Source organism: Mytilus galloprovincialis, chromosome 3 (assembly GCF_965363235.1).
Source record: "Mytilus galloprovincialis chromosome 3, xbMytGall1.hap1.1, whole genome shotgun sequence".
NCBI lineage: Eukaryota > Metazoa > Mollusca > Bivalvia > Mytilida > Mytilidae > Mytilus > Mytilus galloprovincialis.
In genome coordinates this window covers 10,353,440-10,381,439 of record NC_134840.1, presented here as the reverse complement: position 1 = coordinate 10,381,439, position 28,000 = coordinate 10,353,440, and the positions used below count along the sequence as shown (strand labels likewise).

Here is a 28,000-nt window from a genome sequence, read left to right as displayed (position 1 = left end):
CCACAATTTAATCTTAAACAAAAGTACGTTTTCAACTCTTAAGCGTCTTATAAACCCAGAGTAAAATCTCCATTTTTTTTTCTCGCGAGACTTTCCAAATATTTACCTTGGATATCCGGTAAAATGAAGATTTGAGGAGAAATTTAGGTAACGGTACACTTTGATTACAGGATCCAGGGGTTCAAATTAAAAAAAATTAGTGAAAAGTACGGCACCTTTGAGTTAACAGTAAAGTGCCAGGATGAAAGGTCCAAACATTGACTTGTCTACAAAAAACAAACAATTTTTTTTTAAAGATTTTGTGTCCCTCTTTCATCACTATAGGGGTGGGTCTCATTGGGGTCTATACACATTATCGCTAATCCCGGCTGACCTGGCTGCTTGAACTTTTGACGCATACTACAATCACTTTTCCATTGTCGTCAGATATTTTGTTTTGTGACGTCAAAAGTTTACGGGAACCTGTGTGATATCTAGTAATGGCGGACAAATAGCAAATAAGGTGTATTATATAAGCGTGACCGAGATTGGCCCATTTTTTCTAAGCATGACAAGTGAAAGTCAAATAATAGCAGTCAGAGCTCAGACATAAACAAGTCGATTTTTGTTTTCGACTTAAAGAAAACAAAACATGTATTTATCATAAAAATGTGTTTTCAATTTTAGACTTATCTAAGTCAGAAAATGACAGACTTGTTTAGGTCTATTTATGTTGATGAAAAAACTTAATTTCACTTGGTGGCCAAACTACACCACCTATGACAGCAAAATTTGAAAAACCTGTCTGAGAGTTCACAAGGACTTGAGCTATCTATATTTAATTGTCTAATTAAACATCCTTACTAAACACAGATGTTTTACCTCATTAAGTGTGGTTCCAGGTGGTTGCATTGTAAGGTTAATTAACATTATCTCCGATTTTTTAGACTCTCATTCATATTTTTCTTTAGAAGACAAAGCATTGTCTTTCAGTGTTGTCATTATTTGATTTAGATGCATGACCTCCTTATAAATATGCGTGGGTCTTGAAGTTAACCAATTTTGATCACTTAATTTTGATCACTTATCGACTTGTAGAAGTCGATATTTGCAACTTTTTGATTCTGGTCAATTATTTCTTGCTTAACAATATTTGACTTATTAAAGTCGTATTTTGTATTACATTAAAGGGAAACAAATCCTAAAACTTACAAATTAAGACCTCTACGAGTCAAAAGCAGATTCAGACTTATTTATGTCTGAACTCTGACTGAATAGGGCTCCGTGTTTTTCACCCGATTTTTACCTCCATTATGAAAATCTGCCCCTATCCAATATGGCCGAACTAACCGAGGAAGAGCCCTATTAAGCATGAAAACAAGAAACAAAGCTTGGCGGGGCACAGGAAATAACATGCGCCATTGTAGCAACAAGAAGCGGGATACAGGATTCTCACTAAACTATAAGTGAGATACAGGATTCTCTTTAAACAATAAGTGGGATCTGAGAACAGAACCCCAATACACCTTATGGCTATTTGTCCGCCACTACTGGATATCACACAGGTTCCCGTTAAATTTTGACGTCATAAAACAAAATATCTGACGCCCCAATGGAAAAGGGATTGTTGAATGACGTCAAAAGTTCATGTTTTTCTGTACATTTTTTTGTATGTGAAGAAGAAGAAAAGAAGAAGATGTGTTAATATGAAGAACGCGGATCTTAATGAAAGCACCCATAAAACATTTGCAAGTTATAAGTGTTTCATACAGAAATTCATCATGTAATTGTATGCTTTCTGAAACTTGAAAACTCAAAAGTATGTTTGGTGTAGCCAATAACCAAATTGGAAGTCCAACTGTAAATCTGATACGTCTCGAAACTTAATTCAGACCACAACTAATTTGAACCCCTGGCATGCCTGGGATCATTAAGTGATTGTTTTTAATTCAAATTGAATCATCCCAATTTTTTGCATTATTTTAGACATGGAAAAAATACTATTTCATATTTGAAATCAATAGATATTAGAAGATGTGGCATGAGTGCCAATGAGACAACTCTTCATTGAATCATAATTGTTAAAAGTAAACTATTACAGGACAAAGTACAGCCTCCAATACAGAGCCTCAAGGCTCACTGTCACACCGAACAGCAAGCTATAAAGGGTCCCAAAAATTACTAGTGTAAAACCAATTGTGGTTGCATTGTATTTAGGAGATAACTGTATTGTATTTAAGCTTGGCCTTCGTAAAACGTAGATTTTACTGTTTCAAATTGAGTTAACCTAGTGACGCGGAGCAGAGATAGGTAAACAGATATTTGTGACTGTAAAATCAAGTTTTACGAAGACCAAACTTAAAATACAATACAGTTATCTCCATTCTAATGCCACATATTAAAATAAATTTCATTTAATAAATATTTTGGCTTAAAAATGCCATAAATGAAAAAGTCAGCGAAACTGTTGCATCCTCTTTAAGACTTTAGCATACTCCCAAAAAAGTTGGATTTCAAAATGGCGGCTTTCTTAGTTACGGACTGGTAGAACATGGAATCTAACCCCTTAAAATATCTGTCAACGTCCAATGAACATTATCGTTACAAACTAATTGCATTAGAATTTACAATTTCTTTCTTGACCATTTCAAAGTTTCCTACTGTAGGATTTTGTGTGTTTTGTTAAGAAACACTTATGGTACATTTGTATATCTATATACATCCTTTTGGACTGAGAAATAAAAAAAGAAAGGACTTCATGAAAAATTTAACTGATGATTATTTTTTTACAGACTGACAGATTTTAAGTTGGGAAAGTTAAGTTAGAAAACTGGAAAGATGTCCGTATTTAATATCAACACTGCAAAGAAAGAAGATGTGTCTGTTAGACTTAAACAACAGTATGTATCTTATTTTAACAGTTTTATTGTTGAAGTGTTACCCTAATATCTAAAAAGATAACAGTTAAGATGAGTATTGTCAATTGTGTAAAACTGTTTTATTTAAACATGCATTTTGCTTCCAAAACTTAAGCATGAACTTTGAATTGATACTGTCCCTATATTATAACATTTATACTCATATTAGTTAATCAGTTTGTATAAGATATTGTCTATTTAGATTTCATTGATTCACTTCAAACAATTAATCTCAATTAGTTTTGTCTTCAACACCTGTATTTATAAGTATAATGTTACTGGATCATTTTTATTGTAATTTTATGTTTTTATTCATTAGCATCTGTTCTGTTGATGCCACATACCCTCAACGGTGTTAATGTGATACTGATTGATAAACATTAACAAATATATTTAGACTGCTGATACTAATTGATAAACATTAACAAATATATTTAGACTGCTGATACTAATTGATAAACATTTACAAATATATTTAGACTGCTGATACTAATTGATAAACATTAACAAATATATTTAGACTGCTGATACTGATTGATAAACAATTACAAATATATTTAGACTGCTGATACTAATTGATAAACATTAACAAATATATTTAGATTGCTGATACTAATTGATAAACATTCACAAACATATTTAAACTGCTGATACTAATTGATAAACATTAACAAATATATTTAGACTGCTGATACTAATTGATAAACATTAACAAATATATTTAGACTGCTGATACTAATTGATAAACATTAACAAATATATTTAGACTGCTGATACTAATTAATAAACATTAACAAATATATTTAGACTGCTGATACTAATTGATAAACATTCACAAACATATTTAAACTGCTGATACTAATTGATAAACATTAACAAATATATTTAGACTGCTGATACTAATTGATAAACATTAACAAATATATTTAGACTGCTGATACTAATTGATAAACATTAACAAATATATTTAGACTGCTGATACTAATTGATAAACATTTACAAATATAATTAGACTGCTGATGCTAAATGATAAACATTTACAAATATATTTAGACTGCTGAATGCTGATACTAATTGATAATCATTTACAAATATATTTGAACTGCTGAACATTAACAAATATATTTAGACTGCTGATACTAATTGATAAACATTAACAAATATATTTAGACTGCTGATACTAATTGATAAACATTAACAAATATATTTAGACTGCTGATACTAATTGATAAACAATAACAAATATATTTAGACTGCTGATACTAATTGATAAACATTTACAAATATATTAAGACTGCTGATACTAATTGATAAACATTTACAAATATATTTAGACTGCTGATACTAATTGATAAACATTTACAAATATATTTAGACTGCTGATACTAATTGATAAACATTAACAAATATATTTAGACTGCTGATACTGATTGATAAACATTTACAAATATATTTAGACTGCTGATACTAATTAATAAACATTAACAAATATATTTAGACTGCTGATACTAATTGATAAACATTCACAAACATATTTAAACTGCTGATACTAATTGATAAACATTAACAAATATATTTAGACTGCTGATACTAATTGATAAACATTAACAAATATATTTAGACTGCTGATACTAATTGATAAACATTAACAAATATATTTAGACTGCTGATACTAATTAATAATAAACATTAACAAATATATTTAGACTGCTGATACTAATTGATAAACATTCACAAATATATTTAGACTGCTGATACTAATTGATAAACATTTACAAATATATTTAGACTGCTGATACTAATTGATAAACATTAACAAATATATTTAGACTGCTGATACTAATTGATAAACATTAACAAATATATTTAGACTGCTGATACTAATTGATAAACATTTACAAATATAATTAGACTGCTGATGCTAAATGATAAACATTTACAAATATATTTAGACTGCTGAATGCTGATACTAATTGATAATCATTTACAAATATATTTGAACTGCTGAACATTAACAAATATATTTAGACTGCTGATACTAATTATACCCCCGCTTTAAAAAAGGGGGGGTATACTGTTTTACCTCTGTCTGTCAGTCCGTCCGTCCATCAGTCCGTCAGTCCGTCAGTCAGTCCGTCCCATGAAACTTTCGTCACATTTTTCTCAGGAACTACACATCCACCCTTTCTGTAATTTGGTATCAACATTTATATATGTCAGCCATACCGTGTGATGCGTTTTCAGATTCATCACTTGACAACTTCCTGTTTACCGAACACTTGTCTGATTTTACACATGATAGCCAAGTTGAAAATTTTCGTCACATTTTTCTCAGGAACTACAATACAAGGATTTCTGAAATTTGGTTTCAGGATTTATATAAGTCAGCTATACCGTGTGATGCGTTTTCAGATTCATCACTCGACAACTTCCTGTTTACCGAACACTTGTATGATTTTACACATGATAGCCAAGTTGAAAATTTTTGTCACATTTTTCTCAGGAACTACAATACAAGGATTTCTGAAATTTGGTTTCAGGATTTATATAAGTCAGCTATACCGTGTGATGCGTTTTCAGATTCATCACTCGACAACTTCCTGTTTACCGAACACTTGTATGATTTTACACATGATAGCCAAGTTGAAAATTTTCGTCACATTTTTCTCAGGAACTACAATACAAGGATTTCTGAAATTTGGTTTCAGGATTTTTATAAGTCAGCTATACCGTGTGATGCATTTTCAGATTCATCACTCGACAACTTCCTGTTTACCGAACACTTGCATATTTTTACACTATTAATATTATCCACTTGCGGCGGGGGTATCATCAGTGAGCAGTAGCTCGCAGTTTCACTTGTTGATAAACATTAACAAATATATTTAGACTGCTGATACTAATTGATAAACATTAACAAATATATTTAGACTGCTGATACTAATTGATAAACAATAACAAATATATTTAGACTGCTGATACTAATTGATAAACATTTACAAATATATTAAGACTGCTGATACTAATTGATAAATATTTACAAATATATTTAGACTGCTGATACTAATTGATAAACATTAACAAATATATTTAGACTGCTGATACTAATTGATAAACATTAACAAATATATTTAGACTGCTGATACTGATTGATAAACATTTACAAATATATTTAGACTGCTGATACTAATTGATAAACATTAACAAATATATTTAGACTGCTGATACTAATTGATAAACATTAACAAATATATTTAGACTGCTGATACTAATTGATAAACATTAACAAATATATTTAGACTACTGATACTAATTGATAAACATTTACAAATATATTTAGACTGCTGATACTAATTGATAAACATTCACAAATATATTTAGACTGCTGATACTAATTGATAAACATTTACAAATATATTAAGACTGCTGATACTAATTGATAAACATTTACAAATATATTTAGTCTACTGATACTAAATGATAATCTTTTAAAATGTTGTTTCTTTACAGCAATGTGAAGAGAGCAAAAGATGAAACAAAGAAACTTGAAACAGAAAGTAGGAAGATGGAAGAAAAGTTAAAGGAACTGAGGATGGCTATGAATAGAGAGAAGGAAGAAAGAGAGTATGTATAAAAATAATCCAATGATTTTTTTCCTCATTTAGGGCATGTAGGGTGGAACAGGTCTTTACATCATTACGGGTACGACAGGTTTTTCGATTAAATCAGTGACATGGAATAATTAAAACAATTAGTTAACTGATCTTCACAATGCGCGAGAGGAAGGAGAAACTTCAATAGGACAGTAAATAGACATAAAAAAGCTATATTTTTAGGTCTTTCCTCTGTTTGTATCACTCTACTCAGTTATTCATAAAATGGTATATCATGATCTTGTGAAGTAAAATACACCGACACAATTTAAACAACTTTGACCTGGACATAACACCAACGTTATTATGTTTGACTCTTATTTGATGAAATACTTTTCTGGACTGCTGGTGAAACAAAGAAAAATTATTATTTCTATTGTGAAAATATAAGATTATTTTTTTCTGTTCTTTGAAGTATTTATTGATATACCTTCCATTTCTTTAGATATATATGTTTAAATTGTTTGTCAGCTACTATCCTTGTCTATGTAACTGCTGCACAGCAATGTAAGAAACAGCACTTTGAAATTTGTTTTCTTTATTGAAGTAGCTTAAAATTAACGTCATTATATATATCATTAATGAAAGGATGACATGAAATTACAAATATTATAAATGGGGGAAGGGGGCTTGTGTCTGAGACCCATTTGAACGAGATGTCCCTCTTTGAAATATAAAGTTCCCAGGGAACAAACTATAAAAATATATTTGGTCTATAATACTGTAGAAAAAATTTTGATGCTTTAAGTCTTTTAATTGCCATAAAATTTGTTTTTGGTGCTTAATTGAATACCATTACATTTTTTATATTCACAACTGTTTTAGGAATCAAGGTGGTGGATTTTGGAGTAGAGGACAAACAGGAAAATTAAATAGTTATGCCACAGATGTACTTAACAAACCAACAAAATCGTCAAAGGTATCTACAATAAATATTTGATATGTCCTCTATTTAATGTTTTCTATAAACTTAGGTACCTACTGTAAAACCACTTATCCCCAATATGTGGTCTATCTAATGTACTCAAACAAACAGAACCATATAAGGTTTGTGTTATCAAATCACTTATCTTCAATCTAAGCTCTATTAAATGTACTCAATAAATCAACAAAATCATTGCATGTACTGACAATAAAATCTTTTAAGAAAGGTTTAAAGTTCAATGTAACTTAAGAGTAGGAATTTGGAATGGTCTGAAGAGTGAAGAAAAGCTCTAAATTTTAATGTTAGAGTTTGAACTATGGACAGTTACAAAATATCGGATTATCCCAAACAAATTATCTGAATTGGACTAAAAATTCAAAATAAATATTGAGAGCACAAGACACACAATTGCTACAATTAAATAACTTTACATTATATATGGTTTTTTTTTATTTGCAGGATCCTTCAAAAAGAAAAGTAAAAGTTCTTAAAGATTCTCCATTAGGTAAATATGATATAAATACATATATCAATTTACAACAAGGTTAAAAAAGTTGATAAGATAGAAACAAGTAAAATACCTAATGAAATTTCTTGTTTCATTCATAACATTAATCGAAAAGGTAGAAAAACAGAAATGTATAGAGACATTAGTTTACAAGGTACATCCAGATAAGAAATTCATACAATAATATATAACCTAAAACATTGATAATTTATTAGCATCCTAAGTATTATGTTTACCATTCAGATTGACTGCCACTTCTAGGAGCTCTATAGAATGTCAGCAATGATCTCCTTTTTAAACTTTTACCACTGAAGGAAAATATAGAAATAAAAAAATGTGGTGTGATTGCCAATGAGCCAACTCTTGATCTCCACCTGAAATCAACTGACAGAGACTTTAACAACTATAGGTCACGGTAAGACTTGCAACAATGAGCAAAATCCATACTGCATAGGCGGTTATAAAATGCCAAAATATCAATTGTAAAACAATTCAAACGAGAAAAGTAATTGTATAATTTATGTACAAAACAACAAAAGACACATATGATAAACAGCAACCAAGGACAACCACAGAATGACAGGCTCATGACTTCATGACTTTGTAAAAGCACATACAGAATGTGGTGGGGTTAACCAAGTTTGCAGGTGGCCAACTTTATCCTTAAGCCAACATTAATCATCTTAAACCTTTTTGAAACTTTTTAATGAGTAGCTAAAGGTTTAATTTTTACATTTTAATTGAAAAGATCTTTTAAATTAGAAAATCTGTCATGGTTTGAGTTGTCAATATTTATGTATTATGTTTTCTATCAAGATATCCCTGAAAGATCTAGTCAGCCAGGAACATTTGGTCACTTAGCTAAACAAAGTATTAATACTCCTAGAGAAAAGATCAAAGGACCTAAATGTGGACAATGTGAAGAGAAAAGGGCCATGGTGGTAAGTGACACATGTTGGGTAAAAACACAAAAGTACACAATACAAACATAAATATGATGACAACCATATTTCACAGATTATTTTAATCAGAATATTATGACTGAGTTGATATAATAATTGTGCATTTACCTTAAAAAGGTTTTTGATATGTATCTATGGTTTATGACTTTGGTAATGAGATTTTTGAAGGGACTCATCATTATGGTCTATGATAGGAAGACTTATCCTCAGCTATCACTTATTAAAAATCTTTATGAATCAAACCAGTGCTAGGGGATTTTTGGAACTCATATTGAGGTGAGATTTTTTGCTTAGAAAATGACAAAATGACTGTGACTTTGAGATGTAGATCAGCAATAAAAGCACTGTTCCATTGCTTTTTAGTTTTGAACAATACAAAGTTAACAATCTACTGTCATTTAGGTTATTTCATTGTCAGTTTTTCATATAGGGAAAATTTCAAATGTTTAATTCTAATGCAACATCATTTGTATATTTGTTTATTTTAATTGGATAATGTCATCAATTTTCATCACATCAATTGCCATGAAAATGTATGTGCAAGCGGATACAGTTATCTTCTCAGTACATGCTAGTTACATCTGCCTGCACCATATACTCAAGTATTTTTGTTTTGTAGTTCTGTGTCCAGTGTTCAAAAGCTTATTGCACCCACTGTTTTATAGATCAACATCTTTGTTTTGTAGTCCTGTGTACAGTGTTCAGAAGCTTATTGTGCCCAGTGTTTTGCAGCTTTTCATTTAAAAGGAGCTTTAAAGAAACACAGATCCGTACCTCTGTCGGTGAGTACATTTCACTTATATAATATACATTGTAATTATATCAGTTTGATTGGAATAATTTGAAACCAACCACAAAGATTGTTTTTCTTTGTGGCAAATAGGTAAAGTTGAGTTCATGAAATAACTATAAAAACACCCACCAATATAGACTCATTATTAATATTGGTTCAGTTATACACATATGAAATAAAAATTTAAATATAATCTTTAATGGAAAGTAATCGACTGTTGAATTGCCACATTCATGTATTTTTAAGCAGTTAAGCTGCTTTATGCGAGCACCCTAGATTTATGTTCTACCCAATAAATGTTGAAATATGTGCCACTTTTATTATCTGGCTGGCTATCATGTTATTTATAACTAATTGGACACTTTTTTCATACTTTTTATTCTGGAATATAAAAAATGTTACCATAAAAATGTTAAATGGACGTCGATTTTCTCAAAAGTTTTGAAGTTGCACATAGGAAGTAGTGCTCGATAGAAATCCTTCTATAGTTTATTATTCCCTGTGCTGTTGGTTAAGATGTCAAAGAACAATTGTATGAAATATTTGATCGCCGAAAATCTATAAAGATGAGTCGTTTACATTTCCCAAATGGCAAAAGTCGTAGGAATATTGTTTGTCATCGATACGTATTACATACGTTAGTAGTCTATTAATCAGCTGATATAAGTTGGCGGCAATTTCAAATTACATAGAAGACGAAATTTACGTACCTTTTAAATTGGGAGGATTCTGATGATACATAGGTACTTTATTATTAATCATTTTATTCGTTTTTATACGACCGCAAAATTTGAAAAATTTTTCGTTGTATATTGCTATCACGTTGGCGTCGTCGTCGTCGTCGTCGTCGTCCGAATACTTTTAGTTTTCGCACTCTAACTTTAGTAAAAGTGAATAGAAATCAATGAAATTTTAACACAAGGTTTATGACCACAAAAGGGAGGTTGGGATTGATTTTGGGAGTTTTGGTCCCAACATTTTAGGAATTAGGGGCCAAAAAGGGCCCAAATAAGCATTTTCTTGGTTTTCGCACTATAACTTTAGTTTAAGTGAATAGAAATCTATGAAATTTTGACACAAGGTTTATGACCACAAAAGGAAGGTTGGGATTGATTTTGGGAGTTTTGGTTCCAACAGTTTAGGAATTAGGGGCCAAAAAAGGGCCCAAATAAGCATTATTCTTGGTTTTCGCACAATAACTTTAGTATAAGTAAATAGAAATCAATGAAATTTTAACACAAGGTTTATGACCACAAAAGGAAGGTTGGGATTGATTTTTGGAGTTCAGGTCACAACAGTTTATGAATTAGGGGCCAAAAAGGGGCCCAAATAAGCATTATTTTTGGTTTTTGCACCATAACTTTAGTATAAGTAAATAGAAATCTATGAAATTTAAACACAAGGTTTATGACCATAAAAGGAAGGTTGGGTTTGATTTTTGGAGTTTTGGTCTTAACAGTTTAGGAATAAGGGGCCCAAAGGGTCCAAAATTAAACTTTGTGTGATTTCATCAAAAATTGAATAATTGGGGTTCTTTGATATGCCGAATCTAACTATGTATGTAGATTCTTAATTTTTGGTCCCGTTTTCAAATTGGTCTACATTAAGGTCCAAAGGGTCCAAAATTAAACTTAGTTTGATTTTAACAAAAATTGAATCCTTGGGGTTCTCTGATATGCTGAATTTAAAAATGTACTTAGATTTTTAATTATTGGCCTAGTTTTCAAGTTGGTCCAAATGGGGGGTCCAAAATTAAACTTTGTTTGATTTCATCAAAAATTGAATAAATGGGTTCTTTGATATGCCAAATCTAACTGTGTATGTAGATTCTTAATTTTTGGTCCAGTTTTCAAATTGGTCTACATTAAGGTCCAAAGGTTCCAAAATTAAACTAAGTTTGATTTTAACAAAAATTAAATTCTTGGGCTTATTTGATATGCTTTATCTAAATATGTACTTTGATTTTTGATTATGGGCCCAGTTTTCAAGATGGTCCAAATCAGGATTCCTTATCAAGTATTGTGCAATAGCAAGAAATTTTCAATTGCACAGTATTGCACAATAGCAAGAAATATCTAATTGCACAATATTGTGCAATAGCAATTAATTTTCAATTGGAGTTATCTTTCTTTGTATAGAATAGTAGTTGATAATATATGTTGGAAATTTGCCAGACATGACTATGATGTCATTTTCTATTTTTATTTGCCAATAACTTTATGTGAATAACTTCATTGGAAATTTGCCAATATAAAATGTTGCTGATGAAGCTTTTTTTTCCTTATCTTATCTAAAATGTTTTTAGATAATGTATGTTGGACATTTGCCAGACATGACTATGATGTCATTTTCTATTTTTATTTGCCAATAACTTTATGTAAATAACTTCATTGGAAATTTGCCAATATAAAATGTTGCTGATGAAGTTTTTTTTATTGTTTTATACAATAAACAATGTATATTCACTTTTACTACCAACCAATCTTTACCATTCAGTGATAACAAGCTTTTTATTTTACATTTTAATATTTTATGATGTATTTAAAAGAGTAGTTATTGTTGCAAACTCCATTAGAAATTTGAATTGATATCAGTTTTGGAAAAAGGGAAACAGGGATGTGAAAAAAAGGGGGGAGGGTTTAAATTTTTCTCATTTCAGATTTCATAAATAAAAAGAAAATTTCTTCAAACATTTTTTTGAGAGGATTAATAAATATTCAACAGCATAGTGAATTGCTCAAAGGCAAAAAAAAACTTTTAAGTTCATTAAACCACATTCATTCTGTGTCAGAAACCTATGCTGTGTCAACTATTTAATTTTAGATTTAAAAAGTTTGAAGAAGAAATCCTTAATTGATTTGTAAAATCTTGACATTTGTTTTGTGTAAAAAAAAAACCATGTAATGTCAAAAATTTGATCACAATCCAAATTCAGAGCTGTATCACGCTTGAATGTTTTGTCCATACTTGCCCCAACTGTTCAGGGTTCGACCTCTGCGGTCGTATAAAGCTGCGCCCTGCGGAGCACCTGGTTTTGTCTGAAATGATTGAGATTATTTAAATCATCTAAATTCAGTAATCTTAAATGTATTTGTATTCTTGTTAATATTATTCCGTTATCTCGCAAATGACTTCCTTCATGCTTGTCAAATAAAGTTGTTGTTATTGTAGTTTTCTGATTGGTCGATGTCAAGGTCATTTTAAGATTGTTTCGCTTTGGTGTTACAATGTAACATAATGCTACACATGCTTTGATTTAGCTCAACGTGCTTCAATAAATATTGAGATTAAAACTTTGACAACTGTTTTCTAAAGGATGGCATTATTCAACTTCCAAAGTCGCATATTCTGTAAAATATTAAGTCCGAATCTGTGACGCGTATCACACCGTAATTGTTTTTGATTTACAAGGACTTTTCGATTTCCGGTACAGAAAAATAAAAATACGACTTTTTTGTTATAATGTTTCTTTTTAAAATTGTTCACATTTAAACACTCGTTAAGTGTTCTTGAATCAATTCTATGCGGTTCCTTCAGCAACTTTATGCTGGTTAACGATTTCCCCATGAAAATAATGTGAAAAGAAATCGCATGATACGATAAAAAGGTAACGACTAACGAGGCTCGAGAAATGTTTATGTTTTCAACAAGTTGAAGTTACAAACATGTTTTTCTTAATTCCTACTATTACAGTTATTTAAAGTTTAAATAAATGTTTTTTTTTTATTATGATATTAGCAATGGAAGACAGTTGAACCGTAATCAAGATATTTTAATTCAGTTATAATTTGAGACTTTAATAAAATACACCTCATCACTAATCCCGGCTGACCCGGCCGCTTGAACTTTTGACGCATACAACAATCACTTTTCCATTGTGGCGTCAGATATTTTGTTTAATGACGTCAAAATTTTCCGGGAACCTGTGTGATTTTCAGTAATGGCGGACTAATAGCGATAAGGTGTATGAAACTGGCTACAGTTACATGGAAATGTAACAATAATAAAAATATTATTGTTACATTGGATACTAAATGCCGGAATGCATGGTTGGGTCAGGACCTGTTTAATTACAAATGTAACAATAATTATGGAGGCTATACATTTGCGTTATATATTGTTACATGAAAAACAGTAATATACGATGTGACTAGAAATATGTACTAATAATAAAAGTTGAAGACATTTATTTTATATTTACAATACATACATTTATTACATACAATTTATTTACTGTAATTTTTTATGTACAATGACAATTTCTACAAATCCAGTAAGTGTTTTTTAAAGTCCGACACATTTTTGATGAACGAAATAAAGTCCTACATACAGAAGTTCTTAGTATTTAAGTGACAGTTAACAAACTTTGCTTTTGATGTATCAATTTGCGTCAAATTGTATAGCTGTATGAAATTTATGTCTTGATATTGTTTTAGTTTCCTTTAAAACGCATCCCAAGTTTTAACGTTTCTCAATCTAAACAAATTGGTTCAATGTATAATGACAGTAATAAGAGAAGGTGTGCAGTTTAATACTTTAAAAAAGTGAAACCATTGAACTATATTTTTCGCCTTTGGCACTCCTAATCTTGAGTAGTATCTTTAGGAACATAAAACCATTAATACGTAAAACTATTCAAGTTATGTAGCATTTGTTGAATAATAATATTTATTTTTTATCAGTATCAGGGGTGGATCCAGCCATTTGATAAAGGAGGGGATCCAACTATATGCTCCCATTCAAATGCATTGATCGGCATTCGTAATAAATCAGTTCCTCGCCCAACTTTGCATTCTGGCCATTAGTCTCCAGTGTAACAATAATATTTTTATTGTTGTTACATTTCCATGTAACCGTAGCCAGTGCCTAATAAAATTGAGAATGAAAATGGGGAATGTATCATATAGACAATAACCTGATCTAAGAGCAGACAACAGTCGAAGGTTACCAATGGATCTTTAATGCAGGGAGAAACTCCTACACCCAAAGGATTGCTTTTGCTGGCCCCTTTACATAATAACGAAAATATAGACTATTTCAACTAGTCACTTTGTTCCGGTGGAACTTTTAAATCAGAGGAAGAACAAAGTAACACATAATAAAAAGTTCCTCTGGAACTTTTCGGCTAGTAAGTTCTTTCCGCCCGGAACTTTCCAACGTTGGAACAAAAGAGCATTTACAATAACTTGGACATACACTAAAATCAGAAGTATACACAAGAAATTAAAATTAAAAAAAAATTTACAAAACAATTATGAAAAATAAATATGATATACAGCAACACTCACCACATTAGTGGGTCCTCACTATGGACAGGTGCATAAAGAATGTGGCGGCTTAAACATCTTAACTGGCACAAAACTCTCCCCTAACATAGGACAGTGTATGTGTATAATCTCAGACATTGAATCTTTATAAATATAAATTGGAAATAACTTTTGAAAGTGGTAGGATTGCATAACATAAACATTACTGTACAAGCATTATTCATGTTATTTGATACTTTAGAAATAGCTGAGAACAATGCCTGAGATAAATATTTTGACTAATTCTTTACACTATTCATCTGAACTTGGCCAAGTTTGCCTTTGGGTTTTTGATTAACTGCCTATAGCACCCTTTGGTGCTTTGATTTGGGTACAGTGGTACTACAAATTTCAATGTTCAACAAATTACAAATGTTCTACAGGAATGAATACATCGATTTTTAAAACCATGAAATTAAATATCTACAAAAAAATGTAAGGTCACCTCAAACCACAAAAAATTGTTACCCACAAAAAAAGATATATCCCAAGTAGGTTAAACCAAACAGAGTTAGCAGTCATCCTGAGGTCAACATCCAATCTCCAATAAAAGACAAGTGTCTATACAATTGGTCAATCTATAAAGATTCCTAGGTTTATATCTATAAGAAAGTATTTATCATTTTGATTATTTAAATGGTCCAGGGGTTCAAACGGTTATACTAAAAATAAACAATAACTTTTGTTTATAAATTTTATTCCATGGCAATTTTATATCGAAATGAACATTATATTTCTTATTACAGGCTTCAGGACCAAGACAGTGTATGTCACCTAGACCAACACCACCACCATCTAATAGGTACTTGAATCAAAATTCATTGGGGAAAAAAATTGCTTGTGACATAAATGACACTCATTGTTGTATGAAGTAAGAGGAGCAACTATTGGATTAATTTCACACATGAAATTATCTGTTTTTATTTTGCTTTGAAATCTCAGTATTTCATTACAACCAATCTAAAAATACTTCTTAACACTTAATATATTTAATCTACAGACATGAATTGCCATGTAGTTTAATATCAATATTGTGAAACATACAAAAATTCATCTAGTTTTTCAGACAACCACCTTGAACTAACAGTATAGTCACTAAATTGAGAATGGAAATGGGAAATGTGTCAAAGAGACAAACACCTGACAAAAGAGCAGATAACATCCAAAGGCCACCAATGGGTCTTCAATGCAGTGAGAAAATCCCACACCCAAAGGCATGCTTCAGTTTACAAGACATGTTTGATGCTGAGCCTATATTTATCAAATCAATTTTACCTTTTAAATTATCAAATATTATCCACAAAAAGATAATTTTCTTTACCAATATAACATGGAAATAAGGAAATCTATTATACCAGTCCAGTCAAGTGTATGCTATTTGATCATATAACCAAACTATGGTTAACTAAAACTTGTAAAATATGCTTAATACTCTTTTAACAGGGAATACCAAAATGGGTACCAGTCTGCAGAAGGTGCTGTTAATCTACATACAATGAATATTCATCAGCGTGACAGAAATAGTCCTGAGGGTGCTAGTGGATCATTTGATGGACCATCATTGTTAGATGGAACTTATGATGAGAGTGAGAATGCAGTAGCCTTTCAACAAGCTTTACAGGCCTGGAGGACTGGTGAAGCATCATCAGAAACCACTAGTAAACCAAAAACTATAACACCAAGACGTCATTCTCCTAGAAAAACTCCAAGTATGACATAACTAAATCTAACTGAATAGCACACCAAAAGTCATACAAGTATTATTTAATTTATGGGTCAGCTCATTTGAAATTTTACTTAAATGTTTCAAACATTTGTAAGATATTGAAAAAATATTGCTCATGTTGAATAAATTTATATTCAGATGACTTTTTCTTAGATTCTCCAGAGATTTTGCAAGTGAGTTTATTTTTTTAATAGACACATGTAATTACAAAATTGAAATATTATGGACCCCTTCCGAGAATATTGGTTTTCCTGAAAATCTTTAAAAGCTGTTGCTAATAGAATTCAGTGGAATGGAGGCTGGATGTTTTTATTAATACATACATTTGTACTGACATCTTTAAGTTGTTATTCAATCACAAAACTCAATATATTGTGTCATATAAGCTATTTTTTTTTTGTATTTTTATATAAACCAACAACTAATTTAATTAAATTTTTGTTTTTATGTTTAGGGGACAATGTTGAACATATGGATCACAGTACAGGTACTAATGACAAGTCACCAGAACTTGATATCAAATTTACTAATAGTCTAAGTTATGCTGAACGTCTTCTACTGAAGAAACATAGGAGAACAGATCTTGATGGGTTACCCACTCCTAGATTAGACAGTAATGCAACTACACCTAGGACATACAAAACAGATAGTACTACACCAAGGTTCCAGACATTCCCTGAGAGAGAGGATAGCTTTGACAGTGATAGTAAGTCTGTTAAACACCCTCCAAACCATCTAAAAAACACACCAGAACATACAAAAAGGATAATACTATATCAAGGATTATTTACATATACAGCTGATGTTCAAACTATAGATAACAACACATTCTTTCAATCTTTAAATGTCTAGAACATATTTCAGTATAGGTACAGATAAAAAGTCTTATAGCTTTGATTGAGAACGGTCTCTCTGTTTTCTTTAATGGTTGATTATAAAGCTAAAATAAACCTGTAACCTTGATTGCTAAGGCAATGATCTTAACTCTGTATTATTGTAATTATGTTATAACATTTACAATTGAACAACATTTTTTTTATTGTTGATTTATTGAGTACAGTTAATATCTAAGCTATGATGTTTTGTAGCTTCTTATGAAAGAGTGGAGTTCCGAGCTCTGTATGAAGCAGCCACCTCTAAACAGCCATTAAGACTTGCCAGACATGATGAGGATAATATCTCTATTATAGAAATTCAAAATGATGAGGTTTGTATGGAGTATTTTGACTCACAGATTCTCATATTCAATAAAAGCTATCAAACTGTAAAGTTGGTTGAAATAACCTGAAAAATAAGGGACACAATATTGGTAGATGATGAAAACTAAAAAGCATTTTTGTAGCCTGATAAATTCTTTGACACATAAATTAATCATTCGATATTCATGATGTATTTTATTTACATTCATGCTAATTAAACTCTGAGCAATTTTTATTTCAATTCTAATGAATAAGTAAGTACATTTATATATAATCTTATATGAGTTTTCATTTTAAATTGTAACTAGTGTTTTAACATGACCCCTCCTCTTTAATTAGGTTGTACACAACAGACCAGAATCAATGGTAGGTGATGAGTTGGTGTCAGATTATCACAGTTTTATTATCACATCACTTCACCTTTTTGCTGTTTTCATTTACAATTCAAATGCCTTTTGCCTTTTCTTTTTGTTTTAATATCACAACTGTCCAATTATATAAAGATGTATGAATAATGATAAACATATGTTATAATAAGGATGGTTGAGTAATTTGGCATCTTGTATTTCTCAATGAATTTTGACTGAAAGCAGATGTAACTCCAATTTTTGTACAAAATGCTACTATTGAATATGCCCCTATCACTGAATAATTTCAACATTTCCTTTTGAAAAACATATTTCAATGTATTATCACTGTCATTTTGATCAGGTGTATAGTTTTGGATTGCATATTTAATATACAAATCATCCACAGTTTAACTTGATAGGTGGTCCTCACTATGTAAATGTGTATATTCTATTCCTTCATTTCACATGGCAGTTTTTTTATTATACGACCGCAAAAATTAAAATATTTTTGGTCGTATATTGGTATCATGTCGTCGTCTGAGTCAACAGCGTCGTCTGAAGACGGATGGTTTGTGGATAATAACTTGAGTATAAGTAAATAGAAATCAATAAAATTAACACAATGTTTGTAACCACAAAAGGAAGGTGGGGATTGATTTTGGGGGTTATAGTCCCAACGGTTTAGAAATTAGGGGCCCAAAGGGGCCCAAAACAAGTATTTATCTAGTTTCTGGACAATAAGTTGTGTATAAGTATTTCAATTGCTCTGATATTGTACATCAATGTTCATACCATAAAGTTGAAGGTTGAGATTTATTTTAAGGGTTATGGGGCAAACAGTCTAGGAATAAAGGGGCCAAAAACAAGCATTTTTGTAGTTTCGGGACAATAACTTATGTATAACTGTAGGGATCTCTCTGACATTGTACTACAAGGTTCCATATATCGAAGGGAAGGCTTTGATTCAGTTTGGGGTTAATATCCCTGAATATTTAGGATAAGGGGCCAAAAAAGGGCTAAAAAGAAGCATTTTTCTACATTACAGGCAATAACTTGGGCTTAAGTGAATTGATCTCTCTGAAATTAGTTTTAAGAAGAAATCTTCAATTGAACAGTATTGTGCAATAGATTTGTTAGATCTTTGACCACATTTATATTGTGACAAAAACCTATATTATGTCAAAAATTTGATCACAATCCAAATTCAGACAGTATCAAGCTTGAATATTGTGACCAAATTTGCCCCAACTGTTTAGGGTTCGACCACTGCAGTCGTATAAAGCTGCGCCCTGTGGAGCACCTGGTTATTTCACTTATTTTTGTTTTTGTGTGTTTCACAAATCAATTATATAATACATTCATGAAATTTTATATTTAAGATACTATTATGTACTATTACAACAGTACTATGAAGAATATTAATAAAATAATAAGATGATTTGGTATGATTACCAATGAAACAACTTTACACCAGAGACCAAACTAAAGGTCACTAGGGCCATACAACCCATATTGGTCACTAGGGCCATACAACCCATATTGCATAGTAAACTTTAAAGGGTATTGAATGACAAATGCAAAATAATTCAAACAAGAAAACTAACGGCCTGATTTATGTACAAAACAATGAATGAAACACATATATGATATACAGAAACAATTTACAACCACTGAATTACATGATATAGACACAAACAAAGTATTTGTTAGTATTAGTTTGGAAAATAAATGCTATGATTGTATAATTGTGACAATGGAACGAAATATCAAACGTTTGAAATAGAAATATCCATTAATGCTTTACTAAAGTAAGATAGTTTATAGTAATTTTTTTAACTTCAGAGATCAGATAATATAGAAGAAACAACAGCATGCAATGTTCAAGAAGCAGATGATTCAGATATGTGGGCAATTAAGAGTCAAAGGTAAGCTTCTGTAATACCTATACTTTATTAATTGGCAAGACAAATGATAATCAATATAGATAATTTCAAACTGACATACATTTCCATTCTCAGTTTTATATAAATCAAAACCAGAGGATGATGAAATTTTATATTCTGCAGGAGTACAATTTATGGACTATGTTTATAAAAGTGGATTACAGAATATGATATATATATTGAACTATCTTTAAAATGTTGTTAGTTTATCATATGTGCTAATATATCATGTTTTTTTAACAGCCAAAACTTTTCATTAATTCACATTTATGACCATTACTTGTGATTATGTTGTCAAAGTACAAAAAAAGGTAATGTTTTATTTTTTCTTGGGATGGAAATTGTATACATGACTGAAATATAGAGATTAAAATTTGCTTCTTCATAGTCTAATTTTTTTGTATAAAATCAACAATTGATTGTTTTTTGTTTAATATCCCTTTCAGTAATGTTATGCCTTTAACATATTGATTGAATATGAATGTCCTTAAATTAAATGACCTGCTTTCCTACTTTTCAAGCTGTAAAAATATTTTAATATTTTATATTTGACTTGTTACTTTCAGGACAACAGATTTTTCGTTAAGATCACAGAATGCTGATGATTCTAAACCCCCACATTTTCCAAAGTCTGCAAGAAGTAAGTCTGGAAAAACCCTTAAATACAATGAACACAATGATCAGAATGTAGAAATGGAAGTTCCTTCAAGGCAGAAATCTTCAATAAATAATTTACAAAACTTAGAAACTGTTAAATCAAGTGCTTCAGCACCAATCATTGACAGGGTACCATCAGCATCAGGAAAGGGAACTAACTCATTCGAAACAGGAAATCGAGTGTCGTCTGCAAAACAAAGACCTCCATCATCAAGACCTGTATCTAGAGCTAAAACAAGCCAGTCTAGACCTGGATCCAGAGCAAAAAGTAGAGCAAGTTCAAGGTTAAATGGGTAAGAATTCCCATAATGAAAAGATTTTCCTGCTCATTACAATTGAAGTTTTATAATTCCTCGGTAGAATCGATAACTCTTAATTTAAATTTTGTAGTTTAATGATTTCTCATCTGACTTCTGTTACTGGGTTTTGTGATGCTTTAATTTGATATGACTGGTTAAATACTTCAAATTGATAAACATAATATCAACCTAGTGTGACATGTCACATACTGTATAGTGTGTTATTTTCGCAGGTTGTTTTTTTTCTCTTATTTTGGCGGGTATGGGGAAATAGCGAAAATAAATTCCGCGATTTATGTTCATTTAACCAACATAATTGCAAAAGATCATTATTCACTGGCTGTCAGGTGTTAATTAGTTGGTTGGTTATACAATAAAATAAATAATATAACAGTGTAAGGTATGCTGTCGAGTATTTTATCTTGTCAAAATTAGTGTCAAATTATATGATTTGCAAGTCACCCATGATAATTTTATAACCTAATTACCAGTAATTAGTACATCAAAGGTCAGGTCAATTTCGTTACTAATCAACCTTGACATTTACAAGAAGTTTGTACACCTGTCAATAATGAAGATGTTATGCAGGTAAACAAGAAGTTTGTTCACCTATCAATAATGAAGATGTTATGCAGGTAAACAAGAAGTTTGTACACCTATCAATAATAAAGACGTTATGCAGGTTAACAAGAAGTTTGTACACCTATCAATAATGAAGACGTTATGCAGGTAAACAAGAAGTTTGTACACCTATCAATAATGAAGACGTTATGCAGGTTAACAAGAAGTTTGTACACCTATCAATAATGAAGACGTTACGCAGGTAAACAAGAAGTTTGTACACCTATCAATAATGAAGACGTTATGCAGGTTAACAAGAAGTTTGTACACCTATCAATAATGAAGACGTTATGCAGGTAAATAAGTTGTTTGTACACCTATCAATAATGAAGACGTTATGCAGGTAAACAAGAAGTTTGTACACCTATCAATAATGAAGACGTTATGCAGGTAAACAAGAAGTTTGTACACCTATCAATAAAGAAGTTTGTACACCTATCAATAATGAAGACGTTATGTAGGTAAACAAGAAGTTTGTACACCTATCAATAATGAAGACGTTATGTAGGTAAACAAGAAGTTTGTACACCTATCAATAATGAAGACGTTATGCAGGTAAACAAGAAGTTTGTACACCTATCAATAATGAAGACGTTATGCAGGTAAACAAGAAGTTTGTACACCTATCAATAATGAAGACGTTATGTAGGTAAACAAGAAGTTTGTACACCTATCAATAATGAAGACGTTATGTAGGTAAACAAGAAGTTTGTACACCTATCAATAATGAAGACGTTATGCAGGTAAACAAGAAGTTTGTACACCTATCAATAATGAAGACGTTATGCAGGTAAACAAGAAGTTTGTACACCTATCAATAATGAAGACGTTATGCAGGTAAAACAATCATATAACCATAACAATAGATCCCATTTTTGACAATTTTTACAACTTTTTAACTGCAATCATTTCAGTTTCTGCCAAAATATTTAATTTGGATTAAAGAATCCGCCAAAATAAAAAATGCCAAATTTTTTTGTATACTTTGTTGCCCATAAATCGCGAAATTTTACTTCCCCGAAAATAACTCGCTATAAGGTAGTGTCTGATGAACATACTACTCAACATACATTTAAATGAAATTAAACAAATGAAGTACAGGTAATTTGATTTGAAGTAAATATCAAATAGTTTTTTTTAATTCCACAGTGAAAGTCATTTAACCATGGAACCTAGTAATGCTTTGAAGCAGATTGCCTCCTTGCCGTTAGATGATAATGTGCCATCCTACACCTCAGGGCTAGGGGACTTCTTAATGGCTGGTGTCAAACCTGCAGAGCAAGAAAGGACCATGACACCATCAAAACATAAAAAGTCAGGCCAGGAAAAATTTAAATTAAGTTATACATGTAAGTTATAGTTTCTAGACTACCAGTAGCGTATATTTAATGTGAAAATTAATAGATGTGGTTTGAATTATCCATTAATACAAAAGAACAAAGCAATGAACAATTGCAAGTCACCATATTGCCTTCAACAGTGAACAAAACTCATACGATAAGTACGCTATGGAAGGCTTGTGTAAAACAAAATGGGGAAACAATTTACCAGAGAAAACAATCACCTGATTAATACTACAACAATGAACGAAAACAAATATATTGGACAGAAACCACCCACAACAACAAAATTACAGTTGCATGGTAAGGGACATAAACATCAATCAACCCTCCCGTAACCTTTTATGGTGGATTTACAAATCAGCATAACCACATACGAAACAAATCTGTATGAAAGGTCTTGACTCATTGGATAGAATCAAAGCACAAAACAACAAGTTACATAAAGACACAAAGCAATTGAAAGCTAGTTCAATGCCAAATTTCAACAAAAAAATGTAATAACATGAGCAATTTTTAATAAAACTATTGCAAGTAATTCATGTTACGGCGAAAAAAATCTAGTATCCCTATTTTATATCTTGACAAGTTCTTTCAATGTCATATTTTTTTTCTTTCTCTTTTAGTTTACAGTATGTCTCCAAGATCATGGAAACCAGACAAAAGTCTGTCTGATGCTGTTCCCAGTGAAACTATACAACCAATAGAAACACCCAGACTGGCTGAGCCAGAGGACCCATTAGCCCTTCTAGAGGCCAAAAATTCAACTGAGGTTCATGGACTAGGGTCTGCTAAAGGAAGGAATATACTGTCTGAGTACAGTGCACAATATGAGGAAGAAAATGAAACCAAGAAAGTTGTGGATGGAAACATTAGTCCTGCATCAACAACTAGGTATGTCCTTATACTACACAGATAATGCCTTGTGTTTTTACACCTTGTATATCAATCATTTCAGTTACAATAATGTCTCTTGGAATCAGGGCCCCCAATTAGGCAATTAGACCCAAACATATGTGGAATCATATTTTAAAGACAGATAAATAGACTTGTCACAAACTGCAAGGGCTTTATGAGTTCAGAACTCTTGGCAAAATATCACACCTCTCCAAACTTTATAAGAAAAATCCAATCTAGCATAGGGCATATGTTTTAGATATTTGAAATGAATTCTTATCCTTAATTTTGTATTTTTGTTTGACTTTAACAGTGTTTTTTTCCAATTTCCAGCACACTAGAACTATATGAAATATAACTTTGTTATTTTAGGTCCTTGAGTCGTGTAGATACTTGGTTACGAGACACTACTCTGCCAGAAATGCCATTAGAATCTAGTCAATTAACACAACAGAATAAGTCAGAGGATATTACACCTCGTCCTTCATCAAAACAGAACAAGTCACCACGACCTGGATCAAAAACTCCCAGAACTCAACGTCCTGAATCCAAATCTTCAAAAACTCCACGTCCTGAGTCTCAGAGAACATCTGTTCCAACATCACAGACATCTAAAACACCACGTCAGACATCTAAAACACCACGTCCTCTGAGTAGACTAAGGTCATCACATGCAGAGGATGGAAGACTTTCAAGAGCTATAGGTAAGAATGTAATAACTAGCTTACAGCTGGTTTGATAAATTCAATGCTTAATTTGATATTGAGATCCTATGATAATGTTAAAAAATGAAATAACTCTTTATACTGTTGGAACTCAAGTAAAAGTCTGTCCGACTATAAGTCAGATGCCCTGTTCAGCTTCAAAATCTAAGGATTCAGTCTTGACCCTTGTATAAGTTAGTCAAAACAGAGACTTTGATTTTTTTCAGCTGACAGTAATTGGTAGACAAAAATTACAAAAAGGACATGAACAAGACATTTTTAAAAACAATATGTATGTGCTCTTTACTGAAAAACAAGTTCAATTCAAAATCTGGTAAAAATCAGGAGAGAAACATAGAAATAGATTGTTAATTTTTGGTACTCTGGGTAATAAAGGTGCTCTGATAGAGCAGGCATAACTAATTACATTTACTATTAACTAGAAAATTTAGAAAACTGATATTTGAATGGTTAATTGATGTCATTAGAATTATGATATTAATGATCTCTATCAAATGTATAAACTCATCATTTTCAGTTGTGGATGGTGATAATTTAAGTAAATTTGATGAAGTTGGTGCTAGGGAAAAGTCAAACATAGAAGATGTAGAAACATTAGATAAACTGGAATGGGAGTTAGCATCGCAGTCTGGTAGAGTCACGGGTAAGGAATATAAAGAAACTTTAAATAAACTGGAACAGATCACTACTTTACCCTTAAAAAAATTCATGACACAATTTTTTGAACACCACAAAGGTTCCATTAAAACTTTGATATCACAATAGAAAATGTCTGACACCACCAAAGTGATTCGTATAACAGGTCAATAGTTTAAGTGATGCAGATTTCTAGATTGTGTTAAGATCTATATATTCCTTTTTATTCCTATTTATTCCTATTTATTCCTATTTTTTCCCTGTAAGTAACTACAAGATGATACCTTAAGCTATTATTGAGAATACCTGTATATTTTATTTCTTAAAAGCTGATGGGCAGATTTCACGACTGAGTGTTTTGGAAGATGACCAAAATAGTGTAGGAAGTTTGGATAGCCATAGGTCATTTAGTAGGATGTCTCAACAGGATCAGGGATATGATATAAACATAAGGCTGAGGTGAGTTTAGATAGTTCCTTCATAGTTATGACTCTTCTTAAGTTCAAGAGTATGATATAAGACTGTTGCAAGTTTTGATAGGGTGTAGGAGAGGTTCTCATCCAGAATTTCTGAGAAAATAAATCCCAAATCTAAAATTCTCGTGTAAATAATGTATCCATTCCTGCATCATGAAAGATTTTAATCCAGAATGCCAGAGGATTTAAATAGCTATTCGCAAATTCCGACAAATTCTGTCAAAATTTAACAGTTCAATCTCAAATTTGAGTGTGGACAGCATTAGATTATATACAGTAGAAACAATAAAATTGTATAGATAGTCATTCTTCTTTTCTTAATATATATAGAAAGATGCATCCAAGCAATGTAATTGTTGTTTCAATGTTGTAATTTATTCCAATGAAGAATGCCGTTATGGCCAAAACGTATGGGACTTTGTGTTATAGTTTTTATTTTAAATTTTAAATTTCAAAAACCTTGATCACACACTTTCTCTGAAAAATTTCATTGGATATATAGCAGTTTGACAAACACTTATTTTTATCATTGAAGAACTTAATATTTCCTTAAGAGTATTAATACAATGTGATTTAAACGTTTAGCTATTTTTTACAGAGTTATCTCCCTTTAGTGTAAGGTACTACCTTAAGTGAAAAAATGTTTGTGAGACATGATGGTTCACAGTAATGCTTTGATGGTATGTCTTTATATTTCAGGGAAGATGAATTATCAGATGATATCAACACAGACAATGAACATGATGTAGATGAAATGGATGTTAAAGCCCTACATTGATTCAAAATTTGGAAAATTTATAGAAATGAACAATTTTAGTTCACTTTATGAAAATATTGTGCTGCTCAGTTTGATTTATTGAATTTTACATTTCTTCATTAATTAAAGGAACATATGATAAAGGACAAGGTTCACTTATGGCACAAAATGGCCTAAAATATCAACTTTATCATAAAACACCAAAAAGGTCTGAATTTGGTTTGTAAATGGGTCTATTTCAAAAGTCTAAATGCTAAATATATCAGTTCTTTCCATAAAAGTACATAATATTCCCCAAAGTAAGCCTATTTGGGACATTTTATCAAAATATGACGATTTTGTGCATTTTTCAGACCTAAAAGCTACAGAAACACCTTGGCCGCCACCTACGATCCAAAATGGGTTGTAACCAAAAGATTCCAATTTCGATATAGATTCCATCATAATAAAAACTTTTTGGATCGTAGATGGCAGCCAAGATTAATTATGCCAAAAACAATTAAAATTGTGGAAAAAAAGTACCAAAATTGACCTTTTAATACAAATTATGTTTATATAAGGGGTCATAGCTCCATAAATTGTAAAGGAAAGTGCCAGAAAAAATATTTTTGTCTTACTAGTATGATCACAAGTATTTCTATGTGAAATTTGTAATTTTTTGGCTCAATTTAAAAAACATAAAAAAATTCAGGGCCCATTTTAACCCTTCTTGAATCTCTCCTTATAAGCTTGTGGATTCATTTGCTATCAAAAGAAATTTGCTATTTTCTGGATACTATATTTGTTTTTGTGTGTTCTAGTCTTTTTACAAATAATAAACTTAAGGCTTTGTTTGGTACTATAAGCTTGAAGCTTTAAAATATATTCTGAGCATCAAGTTGGTAGATATTATGACCTTCAAGCTTTGTTGGATATTTGAAACTTCATGCTTTGCTAGATATTATGAACTTTAAGATTCTGATGGAAATTATAAACTCTAGTCTTTTGTTGATAATTTGAACTTTTGGCTTTGGTGAATACTATGAAATTAGATTTTTGATATTATAACTTTACATTTTGCTGGATACTAAGAGCTTCTGGTTTTGGTGGATTGTATGAGGTTTATCGTTGGATTGATATTAAGGATGCTTTGGTTATTAGAAATGAGCTTTCCTGGGTACACTGGGCTAAGTCATGTGTTAGATCATAGACATGTAGTTTACTTAAATATTGATATGCTAGTAGTATTTATATATTTTTATGATTTGTAACAAATATTGTTTTTGTTAGTTTTGCTAAATGTGTACACATATCTTCACGATTAAATTATTTATAAAGTTTAAAGACATAC

The 28,000-nt window shown here is 31.0% G+C and overlaps 1 protein-coding gene across 3 annotated transcripts; it reads left to right on the top strand.

Annotated features, from left to right (window-relative positions):
* Positions 1 to 2: 2 nt before the first annotated feature.
* On the top strand, positions 3 to 27,993 carry LOC143067163 (uncharacterized). Of its 3 annotated transcripts, none has more exons than XM_076240251.1 (20): positions 3 to 23; positions 2,772 to 2,879; positions 6,408 to 6,521; positions 7,376 to 7,469; positions 7,935 to 7,980; positions 8,800 to 8,924; positions 9,632 to 9,727; positions 15,791 to 15,846; positions 16,488 to 16,753; positions 17,225 to 17,476; positions 17,859 to 17,977; positions 18,309 to 18,335; positions 20,162 to 20,244; positions 20,829 to 21,212; positions 22,989 to 23,188; positions 23,806 to 24,073; positions 24,449 to 24,780; positions 25,319 to 25,444; positions 25,767 to 25,896; positions 26,613 to 27,993. In XM_076240251.1, exons 2-20 carry the CDS (start codon positions 2,818 to 2,820, stop codon positions 26,689 to 26,691), a joined length of 2,859 nt encoding a protein of 952 aa, XP_076096366.1. In that variant the 5' UTR covers positions 3 to 23; positions 2,772 to 2,817; the 3' UTR covers positions 26,692 to 27,993. The 3 variants fall into 3 exon arrangements, with proteins under 3 accessions (XP_076096366.1, XP_076096365.1, XP_076096368.1); XM_076240250.1 differs by lacking the exon at positions 3 to 23 and adding an exon at positions 45 to 147; XM_076240253.1 differs by lacking the exons at positions 3 to 23; positions 18,309 to 18,335 and adding an exon at positions 45 to 147.
* The last annotated feature ends 7 nt before the right edge of the window (positions 27,994 to 28,000 follow it).

What these genes read in the sequence shown, in the direction of transcription:
- LOC143067163 (XM_076240251.1), top strand. Translation starts at nt 2,818, where the DNA reads ATGTCCGTATTTAATATCAACACTGCAAAGAAAGAAGATGTGTCTGTT. An exon ending in ACAGATCCGTACCTCTGTCG is followed by an intron (nt 9,728 to 15,790) that starts GTGAGTACATTT and finishes TTCTTATTACAG; the next exon opens with GCTTCAGGACCAAGACAGTG. An exon ending in ACAACAGACCAGAATCAATG is followed by an intron (nt 18,336 to 20,161) that starts GTAGGTGATGAG and finishes TTTTAACTTCAG; the next exon opens with AGATCAGATAATATAGAAGA.